At 40.0% G+C, this 16,287-nt stretch overlaps 2 protein-coding genes across 2 annotated transcripts in view; both read right to left on the bottom strand.

Moving 5' to 3' along the window:
* LOC306999701 (sialic acid-binding Ig-like lectin 14) overlaps window positions 1-2,540 on the bottom strand; it is a 40,168-nt gene extending 37,628 nt beyond the window's left edge. The window contains exons 1-2 of the mRNA XM_079614587.1: window positions 2,518-2,540; window positions 2,164-2,236 (exon numbers count right to left, since the gene is read on the bottom strand). Of these exons, the coding sequence (XP_079470713.1) occupies window positions 2,164-2,236; window positions 2,518-2,532 (88 nt within the window). The 5' untranslated portion in view covers window positions 2,533-2,540. The remainder of the gene's footprint in view (window positions 1-2,163; window positions 2,237-2,517) is intronic.
* A 5,684-nt stretch (window positions 2,541-8,224) lies between these two features.
* LOC307000560 (B-cell receptor CD22-like) lies at window positions 8,225-16,158 on the bottom strand (the record flags this gene model as incomplete). Its single annotated transcript, XM_079616203.1, has 8 exons — window positions 8,225-8,281; window positions 8,428-8,503; window positions 8,578-8,655; window positions 8,863-8,902; window positions 13,091-13,196; window positions 13,321-13,575; window positions 13,670-13,927; window positions 16,137-16,158. The coding sequence occupies 7 exons, from the start codon at window positions 16,156-16,158 to the stop codon at window positions 8,471-8,473; spliced, it is 792 nt and encodes a 263-aa protein (XP_079472329.1). The 3' UTR covers window positions 8,225-8,281; window positions 8,428-8,470.
* Between the last annotated feature and the right edge of the window lie 129 nt (window positions 16,159-16,287).

The following is a 16,287-nucleotide window of genomic DNA, read 5'->3' as shown; positions in this document are numbered from 1 at the left end:
TGTTATAACTTATGTACAGCAGCCAAACAAAACTTAAAGTTAATAATTTAAGGGTGAAGAGCCCAACTAAAACACACACTGATCTCCATAATGGTGACTTAAAATTAGATTTTCTCCTTTGGTGATTCTGCTTTCCTGTGCTTTGAGTGAATGAGAATACATTTGATTAGTCTAACACAATACAAACATGTTGATTCAATTAGTTGCAAAGAAGTTGCATTGACATATTACAATCATGTTCAATTTACAAACCAATATTGTGTTCAAATAAAATATTCAAATCTTGCTTAGATGCATAATGGGTGATACGATTAAATCATGTTCATTCAACTATTTATTTTTTTGAGTGCTCTGTAGTCATATAGATTCAAATACTCGTATAATGTTATTCATATGTTTTATTATTATGTATTGATTACCTGATCGTTATACCGTTGTGAGTTCTGTCTATAGAAAAAAACCCCGAATCGGATTGGTGCTTGCAACACGGAGCTGCTACCGCTAATGCCCAGAGCTCACTCAGCTAACGGCAGTTACGGGGGCATATTCATAAAGAGTGTTTTTGTGCCTCTTAACAGACACAAAATGCAATTAAAATGTCTGTCCAACATGAACAGGGTCCTTACATGACAACAAGATGCGTTTAGCAACTTAGCCATTGTTTAAATTCACCTAAATAGTGTTTTAGAGATGGCTAGCTGTAGTCTCGCGCTGAAGTCCCGTGGGAACTCCCGTTGTAGCCGGAAAAAGGTAAATAGCAGTGTGCAGGAGGAGGAGCGTCGTGTGTGTGAAGAGTGATGATCGGAGTTGCTCACAAATGAAGAAGACATGGTTCGTAACGTAACTAGAGAATATAGAAGATTTTGAACACAATGAAGAGGCTTTTGAGTTTGATGGTCGTCCTTATTTATTCAAACCCGAGTATACAGACGAAGAACTGGCCTCACACTCTTCAGTCAAAAATACCTTTTTCCGGCTACAACGTGAGTTCCCACGGGACTTCAAGCGTGAGACTACAGCTAGCCGTCTCAAACACTATTTAGGTGAATTTAAACAACACTGTAAAAAAAAATTTACATCCCCAAGTCAAAAATTTCTAGTGACTGATAACATCTACATTTTTCACTTAGTCTGACATATTATTTCTCATTGAGCCAATGTTAACAGACTATTGCAACAGTTAATTCAATTTATTTGACAGAATTTCACTTGGGCCGATTTAAAAATTTAGATGTGACCAGTCACTAGAATATTTTGACTTGGAGAGGTTAAATTTTTTTTACAGTGAATGGCTAAGTTGCTTAACGCATCTTGTTGTCATGTAAGGACCCTGTTCATGTTGGACAGACATTTTAATTGCATTTTGTGCCTCTTAAAGGGATACTCCACTTTTTTTGGAAATAGGCTCATTTTACAACTCCCCCAGAGTTAAACAGTTGAGTTTTACCGTTTTCGAATCCATTCAGCCGAACTCCGGGTCTGACGGTACCACTTTTAGCATAGCTTAGCATAGATCATTGATTCTGATGAGTCCAGTAGCATTTCTTTCAAAATGACCAATGAGTTTCAATATTTTTCCTATTTAAAACTTGACTCTTCTGTAGTTAAACCGTGTACTAAGATCGATGGAAAATGAAAAGTTGCGATTTTCCAAGCCTATATGGCTAGGAACTACTCTCATTCCGGCGTAAGAATCAAGGAATTGTGCGGCCGCACCATGGGTGCAGCAAACTTCTAAAATTCTGTTATTTTAAATAATAAAATTCTGTTTAGTAAAAAAATGTTTTGTCAATCAAAATATACTTATTGTGACGCAAGTTTTTTTTTTTTTTTTTTTTTTTACATCCCATCAATCCATAATTCTTCCTTTAAACTAAACTCAAAAGTTGGCTGCCCATATTCATGATCTGCTGCTACAGGGATTTTTGTCCAATCAAACGCTCTGAACATTGAGAAAGTCCCTCCCCCTAAACCATGTGACACTGACTAGCAAGTAGCAAAAGACTATTGGACATTTCTAAAAGGGACGAGCGTTTGACATGTTCAACACAGACTTCCTGTTTCCGAGAGAAATGTGTGAGTACAGGACAGAAGAAAGTGCTGATCAGCCGCTCATGAAGCATTAAAACATCAGAGTTTCTAATGTGAATGTAAGAGACTCACCGTGAATCATGAGCAGAAAGAAGATCAGAGGAAGAGGAGGAGCCATTCTGACCCACATCAGCATAACATATATCTATAATACAGCATTCAATTCACATTCATAAGTTATGTAGGCCCTATTTCAGAAATGTACAAAATCACAGTTAGCTAAAAATTTATTAATTTAAACAAAGTAATGATTTAAGGCAGAAACAATGAGGTCATTGAAGTAATGAATAATTGTGTTAATATATTAATCACTTAAACAAGTATATGTAAATCACCCTATTCTCAACATTTCTCATGTACAGACACGTATGTCATATATGAGCAATAATCATCAGTTTCATTTAAGCAAGAGTGTGTGTGTCTTACCGTGTTGAAACTCATCAGATCAACAGCAACCAAATGACTGACAGTTTTAACTCATGCACTTTAGCTTTACAGAGAAGGACTTTGTGTAGTTAGCGCTGTTTATTAATGACCAGCAACGGAAATATCACTGTCCCTCCCTAAAGAAGAGAACAACATTACTGAACTAAAACTAAATAAATAAATTAATGATATTTTCCTGTCAGTTGAAGATGAATAATTGTGAAGATGAATGATAGTGATTGACAGGTGAGATCATCAAGGTTGATGTCAGTCGCAGGAGATGTGACCTCTGGTGGCAGTTTGAGGGAGTGAACGAGCACATATGAGACGAGATGTGTGTGACTGCAGAACTATACACGTGTCAGCAGTTTCAGGCCAGAAGCCTCAGACAGGAGCTGACTATCGCCTAAAGCCTGCTTTATACCAGAGGTTGTCTTATTATTGGAAGATATCTGTGGCTCTACCATTGGAAAAAGTGTAACACTATCTTGGATCACGTGTGCCTTGATATTACAGCCGTGACGTCATTAAGAAATTACTGCCTATAGGGTGAAGTCAGGTAAAGTGGGACACTTTTTGGTAAATTGCATTTTAATACCGTTACCTAAATCAGTTAGAATGTATTAAAATTGTATGTTTTGTTTAAATAGATTGTAATGAAGGCCACTATGGTGAAATTTTCCCAATTTATGAATTTATTAACAAACTGTTCATCTTTAAACACCATCTGACACCCTCTTCAGCAAACTGGAAGCAATCAGGTTGAGTGGGACACTTTGTTAGGGAAAGTGGGACACTATTTTATGGTTAAAATGAACATGAGAAATACAACCACAATTCCAATGAAGTTAGGACGTTGTGTAAAACGAAAATAAAAACAGAATACATGCATTTAAAATGTGTGGCGCATTATGAAGCGCAAAATACAACAACGGAGACCTTCAATTAATTCATACTTGGAAGGATTTTTAAAAAATGCATTTCTGGAACAAATGCCAAAAATGTTAACATTGTAAACTTCACTCTACATTAAATGAATGGAACTTTCTTTAAGCCTACATCCTTTTACCACCTTTTAACAACTTCAGTGAAAGACAGACATCCAAGACAGAAGTCATCATCATCCATAAGTCCGTTGAGCTCTCCGCAGGACTCATGATACCTCCGTTGGCAGTGGCAGCTTTGGGTCACTTGCATCCCCATAGACCCCCTTGCAACCCCAATCACAACCTTTATTTCATATCCAATAGACATTCAGCTACAACACAATAACAATTGTTGTGATTGGCTTACAAAATTAACCCTTTACAGTACCCAAGAGCTTAAGTGTCCCACTCAACCTGATGTCCGACTCTACCTGAATTCACCCTACCCTTAAATAGGGCACTATTGAGGGAACAGCCATTTGTAGTGGTGTCTGAAACCATAGTGGTGTTATCGAGTGCACTCCTTCAATCCCACAATGCACTGAAATAACAAGTGTACAACAGATGTATACTCAACGGCACCGTGAGAGTCGTGTCAAATTAATTCCCAGGTCTGACTAGAAGATGGCGTCCGCAGCTGAATCATCCATCCATCCATTTTCCAAACCGCTGGTCCAATGTTGCTACAGCGTATATATCATAAAGGTATACATTTCTTTTGTTGATTATTAAATTGTAAGATTAAGGTTTATACATGCTAGTTTTCATGAGAGAGTTCAAGGTTAATCTTTTCATTATTACTGGATCTGCCAGTTTGCAGTTGGCTAAGAACGAGGTGGAGATCCGGAGGTCTGAGGGCGAGTTGGAGCGACCGAGGGCGGAGGTGAAGCCTGAGGCAGGGCGGAGCAAGCGGCAGCCGAACGAGTGGAGGACAAGAGAGCAGCGGATGCGAATCCGCTCACTTCCGAACCCTCGAAGTCCATCTGCACTCCCTCGGCGATGGATGCTCGGCCGGCTCACACTCCTGGTCAGGTGCGCGCTGCTCGGGCTCCGTGGCGATGTGATCCTCGGTCGCTCTTCTGGACGTGGGCTCATACACACATACCTGCGGTGGGCTCAGGTCACCAATCCTTGTCGTCCGGGTGGTTCTGGTTGGGCACTGGATGGGGAGTGGGGCTGCCGACTTCCTCGATGGTGAACGCAGATCCGCAGGATGCCAGCACCCACTCCACATATGTTGCAAAGCTCGAGGAACCTCCCCGGACAACTGTGCACGTGGCAGCGTTGAGTCCGTCAGGCAGTCGTCCGGAGAGGTGGTCTGAAGGGCGAGATCCAGAAATTTCTCTAAATGTTCCTCGAGAGAGCGTTCTCCCTCCTGCTCAAGGCACAGGAGTTGATCTGCTGGAAAGTACATGGAGCAAGCAGGGGTGAAAACCGAACAAAAACACTGAACACGAAAACAGAAAATCTTATAGACACATTCATTATTTATTTATCAATGAATAAAGTTCCAACAAGTTTAATAACTACTAAATCCACAGGACGGGCAAACTGGCCCATAGCAACACACTATACGACACTGAACTGAAACAGAACTGAACATACAGGTACATGTACAGAGCCGTCGCTAGTGGGTGAAAGGTGGTGACAATTATATTTACAAAATCCAGCAGTTATACTATATAGGCCCCTGTTGTATGAATAATTCTAATATTTATATTAGTTGTATGCCTGAGATTTAAATGAAAACCACAAAAACATGCCATTTGGTTAAATATTTTTCCAAATATCTGTTGCTCTTACCTCGCTAAAAATGGTTTAGTCCAATCTAAAGTATTTATTAATTATTCAGTCAGTGACAAACATCAGATGGACCCAATCACATTGCAAGCCCCACCCCAGCTCGTGAACAGAGCCAATCAGAGTTGAGGCGGCAGAGCTGGAAACTGACTGACTGACTGAAGTCGGGGAAAAGGAAACATAATTCAGGGTAGCAGAGGAGAACAGAACAGAAGGAGAGGGAGGCCAGGAGAGGTGTTCGCAGTCGAATAGGAATAGGAAATAGGAAAACTACCGTCTCCTACCGGTACTGTCACTCTTCATTATCAGTGCGCACCACAATCGACCGAATGATTACATCATAAGTGCTTATCTATACCACGGATTGTATTTCTCGTGCCATTTATACGGCAATTTTTTTTTTTTTTTTTTCGTGTATATGATACACACTTAAAATGCGGCACTTTATGGCGTGGAATAGGCACGCACTCCGCACCCCTAGAGGAAGAATGTGTATGAGAGGAGGAAGAGTGTGTGTTAGAGGAGGAAGAGTGTGTGTTAGAGGAGGAAGAGTGTGTATAAGAGGAGGAAGAGTGTGAGTTAGAGGAGGAAGAATGTGTTAGAGGAGGAAGAGTGTGTGTTAGAGGAGGAAGAGTGTGTGTTAGAGGAGGAAGAGTGTGTATAAGAGGAGGAAGAGTGTGAGTTAGAGGAGGAAGAGTGTGTTAGAGGAGGAAGAGTGTGTGTTAGAGGAGGAAGAGTGTGAGTTAGAGGAGGAAGAGTGTGTTAGAGGAGGAAGAGTGTGTGTTAGAGGAGGAAGAGTGTGTGTTAGAGGAGGAAGAGTGTGTATAAGAGGAGGAAGAGTGTGTGTTAGAGGAGGAAGAGTGTGTATAAGAGGGGGAAGAGTGTGTGTTAGAGGCGGAAGAGTGTGTATAATAGGAGGAAGAGTGTGAGTTAGAGGAGGAAGTGTGTGTGTAAGAGGAGAAAGAGTGTGTATAAGAGGAGGAAGAGTGTGTGTTAGAGGCGGAAGAGTGTGTATAAGAGGAGAAAGAGTGTGAGTTAGAGGAGGAAGAGTGTGTGTTAGAGAAGGAAGAGTGTGTATAAGAGGAGGAAGAGTGTGTGTTAGAGGAGGAAGAGTGTGTTTTAGAGGAGGAAGAGTGTGTATAAGAGGAGGAAGAGTGTGAGTTAGAGGAGGAAGAGTGTGTGTTAGAGGAGGAAGAGTGTGTATAAGAGGAGGAAGAGTGTGTGTTAGAGGCGGAAGAGTGTGTATAAGAGGAGGAAGAGTGTGTGTTAGAGGAGGAAGAGTGTGTATAAGAGGAGGAAGAGTGTGTGTTAGAGGAGGAAGAGTGTGTATAAGAGGAGGAAGAGTGTGTGTTAGAGGAGGAAGAGTGTGTATAAGAGGAGGAAGAGTGTGTGTTAGAGGCGGAAGAGTGTGTATAAGAGGAGGAAGAGTGTGTGTTAGAGGAGGAAGAGTGTGAGTTAGAGAAGGAAGAGTGTGTATAAGAGGAGGAAGAGTGTGTGTATAAGAGGAGGAATAGTGTGTATAAGAGGAGGAAGAGTGTGAGTTAGAGAAGGAAGAGTGTGTATAAGAGGAGGAAGAGTGTGTGTTAGAGGCGGAAGAGTGTGTGTTAGAGGAGGAAGAGTGTGTGTTAGAGGAGGAAGAGTGTGTGTTAGAGGAGGAAGTGGTTTACAGTTAACATTTTTGCCATGTAAAAATTCCACAAGTCACGCATTGCACCTGCCGGCTGATGATGTATTTATTGAAAGAAAACACTAAACACACTGCACTTGGATGAATACATTTATTAGCTTTATTTATTAATATTACCAGTTCCATATGGGGGTGGGGGGATGGGGGGGGGGGGGGGGGGGGGAACACACACATTATTTTGCTGTTAATTTTTAAAATTGGTTTTATTATTATTTAACAATTTATTGCTTTTTGTTAGTTTTTATTAGTTGTAATTTTGATATAAACATTTAATATTTAAAATAAAGGTTTTACAATAACATCACCATCTTCTGTACATGTGGGCCTCCATGCTCAGTATATGATGTTGGTGGAGGGTGGTGGAGGGTGGTGGGCCCGAATCCTCTAGCTACGGCCCTGGGTGGTAATGATGGAGATTGATGAGTGCACAGCTGAACATAATTAATGTCCGTGACAACAAATGAGTGAGAAGGCAGATGATGACAAAACATAACCAGTCCAAACTAACGTGAATGTGACACAATCAAAGCCGTTTTGATTCGTCACCGCGCAAATGCCGGTGTCATGAGGGTTGCACGCGCTCAATGACTATACTCTGAATCTGAGCTGACATGATTTCTCTCATCATCATACACAACAACATGCAAAAAAGATGCAAGTAAAGAGATTAATTTAGCATTATAGACAGTATTGTGTAAATCTCACAATAGACTGAAAATATAATCTCTCATCCGTAAAAAGCAATAACAAATAATTAACTGGTTTTGTCTGTATCCAAATATGATGTGCTTTTTCCCCACCAAATGTTTTCATGTGTATACCTTATGCAAGAGATTCATCCCGAACACCCGATAACTGGCACACCTTCTGTGTATTTATGATTCTTAAATAAACATAAATGCCACGTCAGATGCAGTTGTTCCACGTCTGCAGTGTAAAAATGGCTGTAGTTGATTGTTTAAAAAATGTCAATTGGTAACAGAAAGTTGTGATTGATTACAGTAACTGGTTAAATTTAGGTATTTGCACAACACTACGCTGATTCAAGATTTTAATAAGGTAATTATAAAAACTGTCCCCTAAAAAGGCTTAAAAATAAAATGTGTGTATATATACTGTAGGCTATATATACCACCAATGAACATCACCTCTTAATTTTAGCATTTATATTTTTTACACAGCGACAATTCACCAGCTTTTAACTTTCATTTAATTTCACTGTTACATCATATTTCTTTAACTATACAGAAATAAATCTCTTTAGTGACTCATCACTGAGGATCCCTGTCAATCAGGAGCTCAGGATTGGTTCATTTGTGCTCCTCCTCTCACTGCAGCACTTCCTGTTGATCTGAACAAACAACAAGACGAAGAAAGACTGACTGAAGTTCATCAACAACATTATAAACCCTTTCACAAGATACATAAAACAATCACACTACACTGGAGAGAGTTGTATTGATTATATTGAGAAGAGCTGCAGGTTCTGACACTTACTGATGGATTCTCATGTTTAGAAAAGCTCTGAGATCAAGAGTCTTCAGGAGTCTTCAGGAGGTCTGCGGTCAACGGTCTGTGTGAGAGAGAGCGAGAGATCGGTCATGTGATCATCTGTGATGGACTATCTGACTTTGACGTCTCACTTACTGTGAGTGTGTCGTACAGGTCAGAGGTCGTGGACTTGAGCTCAAGAGCTGTATATGTGTCTTCATTGGGGTCAGAGATCTACAGGAGAGACAGAAGGACACACACATTGTGAGTTCATGTTTTAAATGCTGACTGTAATGTTTAGAGGATCTTGATGGAAATCAGTGTTACTGGATCTAGAACTGAAGAATCTGGTGTTTGGACTCGAGACTCGTGTGTCTTATACTCTTAATATCTGTACGGCTCATAGCGGCTGAAACATCAGAATAACTGAGATCATCTCACCTCCTTCATAGCAGATCTTCTGTTCATCCTTTTAGTAAGACTGTAAGAAAGATGAATTAACACATTTAAAAATGTTTGTGCATATACATGAATATATATTACTTAAAGCTGCAATTAGTGTTATGATGATAGCAGATGAACCCAAACGCAGACAGTATGGTATCACACAACGTTTAATATAACAGAAAAACAGGGGAAAACAAAACCCACGAGGGGGCAAAACACAGACGGGACAAGGAATCGTAGGCTGACAAGACTACACTAAGACTTCACAAACAAACACTACTTCTAATTAACACTCACAATAACAAGACATTCACAAGGTACTCACAGGTAAGATTAACAATGAACCGATACAGGACAGCAAACACAAGGGGATTAAATAGGGAGACTAATGATAACAAAACAGGTGACACAGGTAAAGCAATAATGACAAAACGAGGATAAGGAGGGCGGGGCTAGATGACGAGACAACACAAGCACATGGCCCAAACAATTGGCCATGCGCTTGTACACAAAACATGGGTCTGCCATGATCCTGCCACAAGACCAGGAAAAACAAAGACATGATGGCAGAATCATGTAAGAACCCCCACCTTAAGGAGCGGCTACCAGACGCTCCACAAGGAAATATCAAACACGGGACAAGACTGACTGAGACATAGACATGAACCAACAAAACATGACAAATAACAACAACGGCAAACATGAATAAACAATTACAGGGTTGGGGTGCAAAATCAAAAACAATAAACAAGGCAGAGGAGGTGGGGGAAACACAAAGTCCTTAGGGGACAGTCCAGGGTGGCTGGGAGGACTGGGGGTCTTGGCAGAGAGCTGCACGGGTCCGATTTTGTAAGTCCGCACCCGCCCGTACCCGCAGTGCTTAAAACCGCATCCGACCCGTTTTCCGACAGCAGCACCAATTAAAATCCGCAACCCGACCCGACCCGCTTAAAATAGAACCGAGACCCGACCCACACCCGAAATAAAATCAGTTTAGCCAATCACATTATAGACACACTTTTTTCAAATTTGTAGCCTATTGCCTTTGGCGGCTTGCCTTAACACAAGGACAACAGCCGAAGCTGTCAAAAAGCCGATAGCCTGTAGCCTGCATGGCAAACGCGTTACACAAAACAATTCAATTTCGTCTAGCACATCAGCTTCACAATTTTATATATATTTATATATTATTTCATCAATGTTGATTATATGAGAAGTGAAAAGCATAGTAGCCTAAGATCATACGTTGTGCAATATGTCGGGAGACAGAGGCAGACATTATTGACCACTTCATTACAAGTTTACTGTAGCTATAAAGCCTTTCTTTAAATTGAATTTCGTTTTGTATTAATTTTATCTTAATTTTAAATGATGTTTTATAACCAATTGTCTGAATTTAATAAATAAGAAGTAATAGCAGACATCAGGACACGGAGCGGAGGCAATGCGCATGAACTGGAAATTAACGAAACTCAGCGTATAAGCTACATGCCTCACAGACCTGAGAAACATAGAAAGCTTGAAATGTGTAGCCTACTTTTAAACAAAACAATTCAAAATGAAAGAAAACAGCTCTGTCTCTGTCACAGCCACGACCAAGTGATCTGAGGGCGCGCGCGCTTCCTTCTGTGTGACGTGTACACAGACTGGTGCATAGAAACCCGACGGGTGACCCGCAAATTTTGCTCAAACGGGTGAAAAATATCCAACTGTGTCGGATACGGGTGCGGGTCGGGTCGGACACGGGGGAAACGCGGGTCTAAACACGGGTTCAAAACAGTCACGTGCAAATGTAAAAATAAATGCATATTTTTAGGAACACATCTACAAAACTATCCTCCAGGACAAGTTCGAAATTCATCGTTTACACAGACTGACAGTAGTGAAGTGGCAAGCGCGCACAGTGAGATGCGGCGCCTTGTGAAAGGTCCAAGTGATCTGAGGGCGCGCGCGCTTCCTGGTGTGTGACGTGTGCGCAGACTGGTGCATAGATGTATACACTAGATGTTGCCTCGGCTACGGCAGTTCATTGGAACGAATGTCTTTAATGCGAGATCTAGTGTATACATTTCTATGCACCAGTCTGTGTACACGTCACACAGAAGGAAGCGCGCGCGCCCTCAGATCACTTGGTCGTGGCTGTGACAGAGACAGAGCTGTTTTCTTTCGTTTTGAATTGTTTTGTTTAAAAGTAGGCTACACATTTCAAGCTTTCTATGTTTCTCAGGTCTGTAAGGCATGTAGCTTATACGCTGAGTTTCGTTAATTTCCAGTTCATGCGCATTGCCTCCGCTCCGTGTCCTGATGTCTGCTATTACTTCTTATTTATTAAATTCAGACAATTGGTTATAAAACATCATTTAAAATTAAGATAAAATTAATACAAAACGAAATTCAATTTAAAGAAAGGCTTTATAGCTACAGTAAACTTGTAATGAAGTGGTCAATAATGTCTGCCTCTGTCTCCCGACATATTGCACAACGTATGATCTTAGGCTACTATGCTTTTCACTTCTCATATAATCAACATTGATGAAATAATATATAAATATATATAAAATTGTGAAGCTGATGTGCTAGACGAAATTGAATTGTTTTGTGTAACGCGTTTGCCATGCAGGCTACAGGCTATCGGCTTTTTGACAGCTTCGGCTGTTGTCCTTGTGTTAAGGCAAGCCGCCAAAGGCAATAGGCTACAAATTTGAAAAAAGTGTGTCTATAATGTGATTGGCTAAACTGATTTTATTTCGGGTGTGGGTCGGGTCTCGGTTCTATTTTAAGCGGGTCGGGTCGGGTTGCGGATTTTAATTGGTGCTGCTGTCGGAAAACGGGTCGGATGCGGTTTTAAGCACTGCGGGTACGGGCGGGTGCAGATTTACAAAATCGGACCCGTGCAGCTCTCTCTGCGATACAGGACAGCAAACACAAGGGGATTAAATAGGGAGACTAATGATAACAAAACAGGTGACACAGGTAAAGCAGGTAAAGCAGGTAAAGCAGGTAAAGGAGGGCGGGGCTAGATGACGAGACAACACAAGCACATGGTTCAAACAATTAGCCATGCGCTTGTACACAAAACATGGGTCTGCCATGATCCTAGCCACAAGACCAGGAAAAACAAAGACATGATGGCAGAATCATGACAATTAGTAACTTGTGTTGGTTAAAAATTATCCAAAATCAATTAGTGAGCAAGTACATAATCAAGCAGTGTTCAAAACTATCTCCTTATGTTAGCCCGATTCACAACGGTAAGCTTATAATAATGTTTTATAATCTGATTGGTCGGGTCGGTTTTCGTGGGAAAAGTGAGTTTGTTCATCTTTGAGTCATTACCTCATGTCCGTACACATAAAGAAGGAGTTCTGGCTAGTGGGTTATATCGCGTGTGGACGCTGCGGGTGGAGGAGCGTTTGCCTCTTCTTACAGCGGCTGGATTGGAAGTAATCTTGTCATTTTGTTGGCGGCATCATCGTTGACAACTGAGGAATCACCAGTAGTCAAAAGTAAAAGACTTCAGACCGTGGAGAGATTACAGCTAAAGAGGGAAAGTGACCGGGCCGTGAGAAAACAAGAATAAACATCGGCTGGGCTTTTGAAAGGTGCGTGAACTCTGTGATTTAAAAGGGTTGAAAGCGGATGCAGAGATTGCTTTTTTCTGCTGGACAGGGAAGACATTTCAATGGTTGATTGAGTAATTAGGTAACAGTAGCACACTTGTTCCTGGATTTACTTTTGTTGTGCTTTTTCTCTCGCTTTGCTATGGTGATTATAGTAAATTTCAGTTATTGTGTGCTAGCTATGAGAGAGCAGTTCATCTCTACTCCAAGAAAAGCAGATCCGCCTCCGTCGTCAAGTATTGGAGCTGAATCAGATCGGTAAAGTGAACTTATTCTGGTGAAACTTCTTATTTTTAATATACTTCTAAGACCTAGTAACTGTAATCCCGATGTACAGTGCAGATCCACACTGGTGCGTTTACAGACAACACACACACACACACCTCAAAACATCAGATTCACCCGCGCTGAGGAGCCGTGCAGATGCACAACCCTCGTAAAGAAGATAACTCCTCAAATAACTGCACTTACAGGTTTCAAACAGAGATGGCGACAAAGATGCAAAACTTATGCACTACCGCTCTTAATGACACTTAATCTAACTGTAATACAGTAACACTTCATACATAGAGAAGTAGATTTTTTTTTTATTAACTTCTTACCAAATGTACATAACAAAAGCACCTGATGCTCCACCGAGTAAAACACCGACAGCGAGAGCAACACCGACAGCAACACCGACACTTACAGGCGAGAAACATCTGACTGCTGAAATACACATAAAAACACACACTAATGTTTAACAGAACTAGATCAGACAAAATATACTGACAATTAAGAAAGTAAGCAGGTGTATGTGGTTAAAATACAGAATATGATTAAAAAAACTCACACATGACGTTTAAAGTCACAGTATCAGAGTATCTCTCTCCATGTTCATTGATGGACTTGCACTTGTATTCTCCACTGTCATCAGAGCTGATCTTTGAGATGCTGAAGATTCTTCCAGATCCTACAATCGTTCCTCCTTTAATCCAGCTGATTTCTGCAGGAGGGTTTGAGTCACTGATGCAGTTCAGAGTCACTGAATCTCCCTCCACTATTACACCAGATGGACTGATGGACACTGAGACGTTCCTGGGAGGATCTGTAAAGACAACAAGTGTAAAAAATACATGCAGTGAGACAAATTATTGCACAAATAATCTTCCAGAACTGATTAGAAATAAAGGCAGACTTACACATGATATTCACATTCACAGCAGCAGAAGTCTGAGATCCATGTTTGTTTCTAGCAGAACAGCGATAGTCTCCGCTGGCGTCAGACTTAATATTAGTGATGCTGTAGGTTTCACCAGATTGCAAAATCTTAATTTTTCCTTTAAACCAGCTGATTTCTGCAGGAGGGTTTGAGTCACTGATGCAGTTCAGAGTCACTGAATCTCCCTCCACTATTACACCAGATCCACTGATCAACACTGAGACTCTACTCGGAGGATCTAACACAAACAAACAAACAAATTAAGAAATTCAGTTTGACATCACACACTTAGTTCAGATTTATGAATCTCCCTCCACTATTACACCAGATGATGGAGATCACAGGTATCACTGGAGGATCTACAGATGTCAGGTAAAAGTATTTATCAGAGGCGGCTGGTGGAAAATGTTCTAGGAAAGACTGCAGTTATTATTAGACAATTTCAGTGAGTGTACAGTGGCTCTTACTGGCTCCACAGTTTGGCAGGGGGTGCGTGAGAAGGCAGTGCATACGGCTTGTTCTGAGACACTGCTTATGATTTATGGGGATTAAAAAAGGTCGTTGTGTACACACACTGCCGACACATTCATGTTCAAACACCATGTAAATGTGAATCGACAAACTCATCAAACTCATCGGCGCGTTTTGCTGGATTTTTTCACATAGCAGCTTAAAATAGACTTAAAATACTCCATCATTTATGGTCATACAGACTTAAGAAATATGAAAAGATAAACTGTAAAATGTCTACTTTTGTATGTGTCCACCAGTGGCGGCTACTGGTCTTTCAAAGATGGGAAGCTCATTTTCAGAGTCAATAGACGCTAGGCTTCAACAGGGAAATGCACTGTGACGCTACGGGAATGTATGAGAAGGAAATCGAGTCAGCCGACCTGCTATGTTGCTGATTCTGAACGAACTCTTTTCAAGATTAATGTGTTCTAATGCTGTTTTAGTCAATACAATGTTAACACAATAGTACACAGCAAAAACTCCAGTGTTAAATGAACACTCCTGGGAGTGTATATGAGTCCGCACTCAAGAGTGTAAAGTGTTAAAATATGAGTGTTAAATGAACACTCAAGAGTGTTAAAATTAATGAGATAATTAAGTTATTAATTAAGTGATGATTGAGCATTAGTGATGAACACCTGATGTTAACAAGCAGAATCACTGAAGGAGAAAATCACAAATTGTAAGTCACCATTATGGAGATCCGTGTTTGCTTTAGTTGGGCTCTTGACCCTTATATTATTAACTTTAGATTTTGGTTGTCTGTGTTTTCTGATTAATAACAGTCAGATGAACAAAGAGAAAATGTTATCTGATGGGGTTTGCTCATGTTTTGACAATCATATTGTGATCAGAAATAAACAAATCTTATTTACATAGTTTGGTTTAACTTGTTTATAAAGCAGCTCTCTGTTACTAAACCTTATGATTTTCAGTATTTTTAATATAATCCGTAATATAAAATTTAATATAATTTTAATAATAAAGCATGTTGCAGCGGCTGCCACCAATCAACTCATTAATGGCTCCCATCATGCATTGCGGAATGAACAAATTATATGAAGTAATTTCATTTTCCTAATTGAATATTTTGCTTGTCACCATTGTTGAGATGCATAGACTGAATCTTGATGTCTGTGTGTGCCTAAAATGATTTTTTTTTTTTTTTTAAACAAATTTAAAATAAATTCTTCAATATTTATTTATCAAAAATTCTGGATATTTATGTAGAATCACAGTTATGCTGTAATAAACAACAGAAATTGTAATCAGAAATAAGGGTTCAGTGATCAAGTTCATATTATGATTGTCATAACATAACCAACAGATCACTTTTTTTCTTTGTTCATCTGTCTGTTATAAATTAATAACAGCAGGCACACAGAATTTTAAGTAAATAATGTAAGGGTGAAGAGCCCAACTAAAGCAAACACTGATCTCCATAATGGTGGCTTACAATTTGTGATTTTCTCCTTCAGTGATTCTGCTTGTTATCATCAGGTGTTCATCACTAATGTTCAATCATCACTCAATTATTAACTTAATTATCTCATTAACTTTAACACTCTTGAGTGTTCATTTAACACTCATATTTTAACACTTTACACTCTTGAGTCTGGACTCATATAAACTCCCAGGAGTGTTAATTTAACACTGGAGTGTTTGCTGTGAACACTGGAGTTTTTGCTGTGTACATATTTGACCATTCATTTTTTGACAGTATAGGGGAGGCCGAGCTTCCCTTGCAGTCTTAACACTAGAACTCCCAAGATGGTCATTCTGACCGTTTTAAAATTTTACAGTGTAATAACTTTGTTAAAATAAAATCAATATGGCTGTAGGACTCTGACTTTTCCTAAATATGTGTATATTATATTCTTACACTGTTATTTCATTAAAATCACAAAAAACAAAACAGATCTGACTATTTCTACCTAGAATGGCCATGGCGGTCATTTTGACCGCACGCATTAGCATAAGTCCGCTACATTTCCCGCCATTGGTAATGAGTGTCCCTGTTACATAGCATATTATATTGCTCAATATATTATATTGTACAAGAAGTGCACAAGTGAGCAAGTTTCG

This window comes from Phoxinus phoxinus (assembly GCF_949152265.1).
Source record: "Phoxinus phoxinus genome assembly, chromosome: 6".
NCBI classification, from domain to species: Eukaryota; Metazoa; Chordata; class Actinopteri; order Cypriniformes; family Leuciscidae; genus Phoxinus; species Phoxinus phoxinus.
Note: the sequence above shows the minus strand (reverse complement) of the source record. Positions and strands in the feature narration are given on the sequence as shown.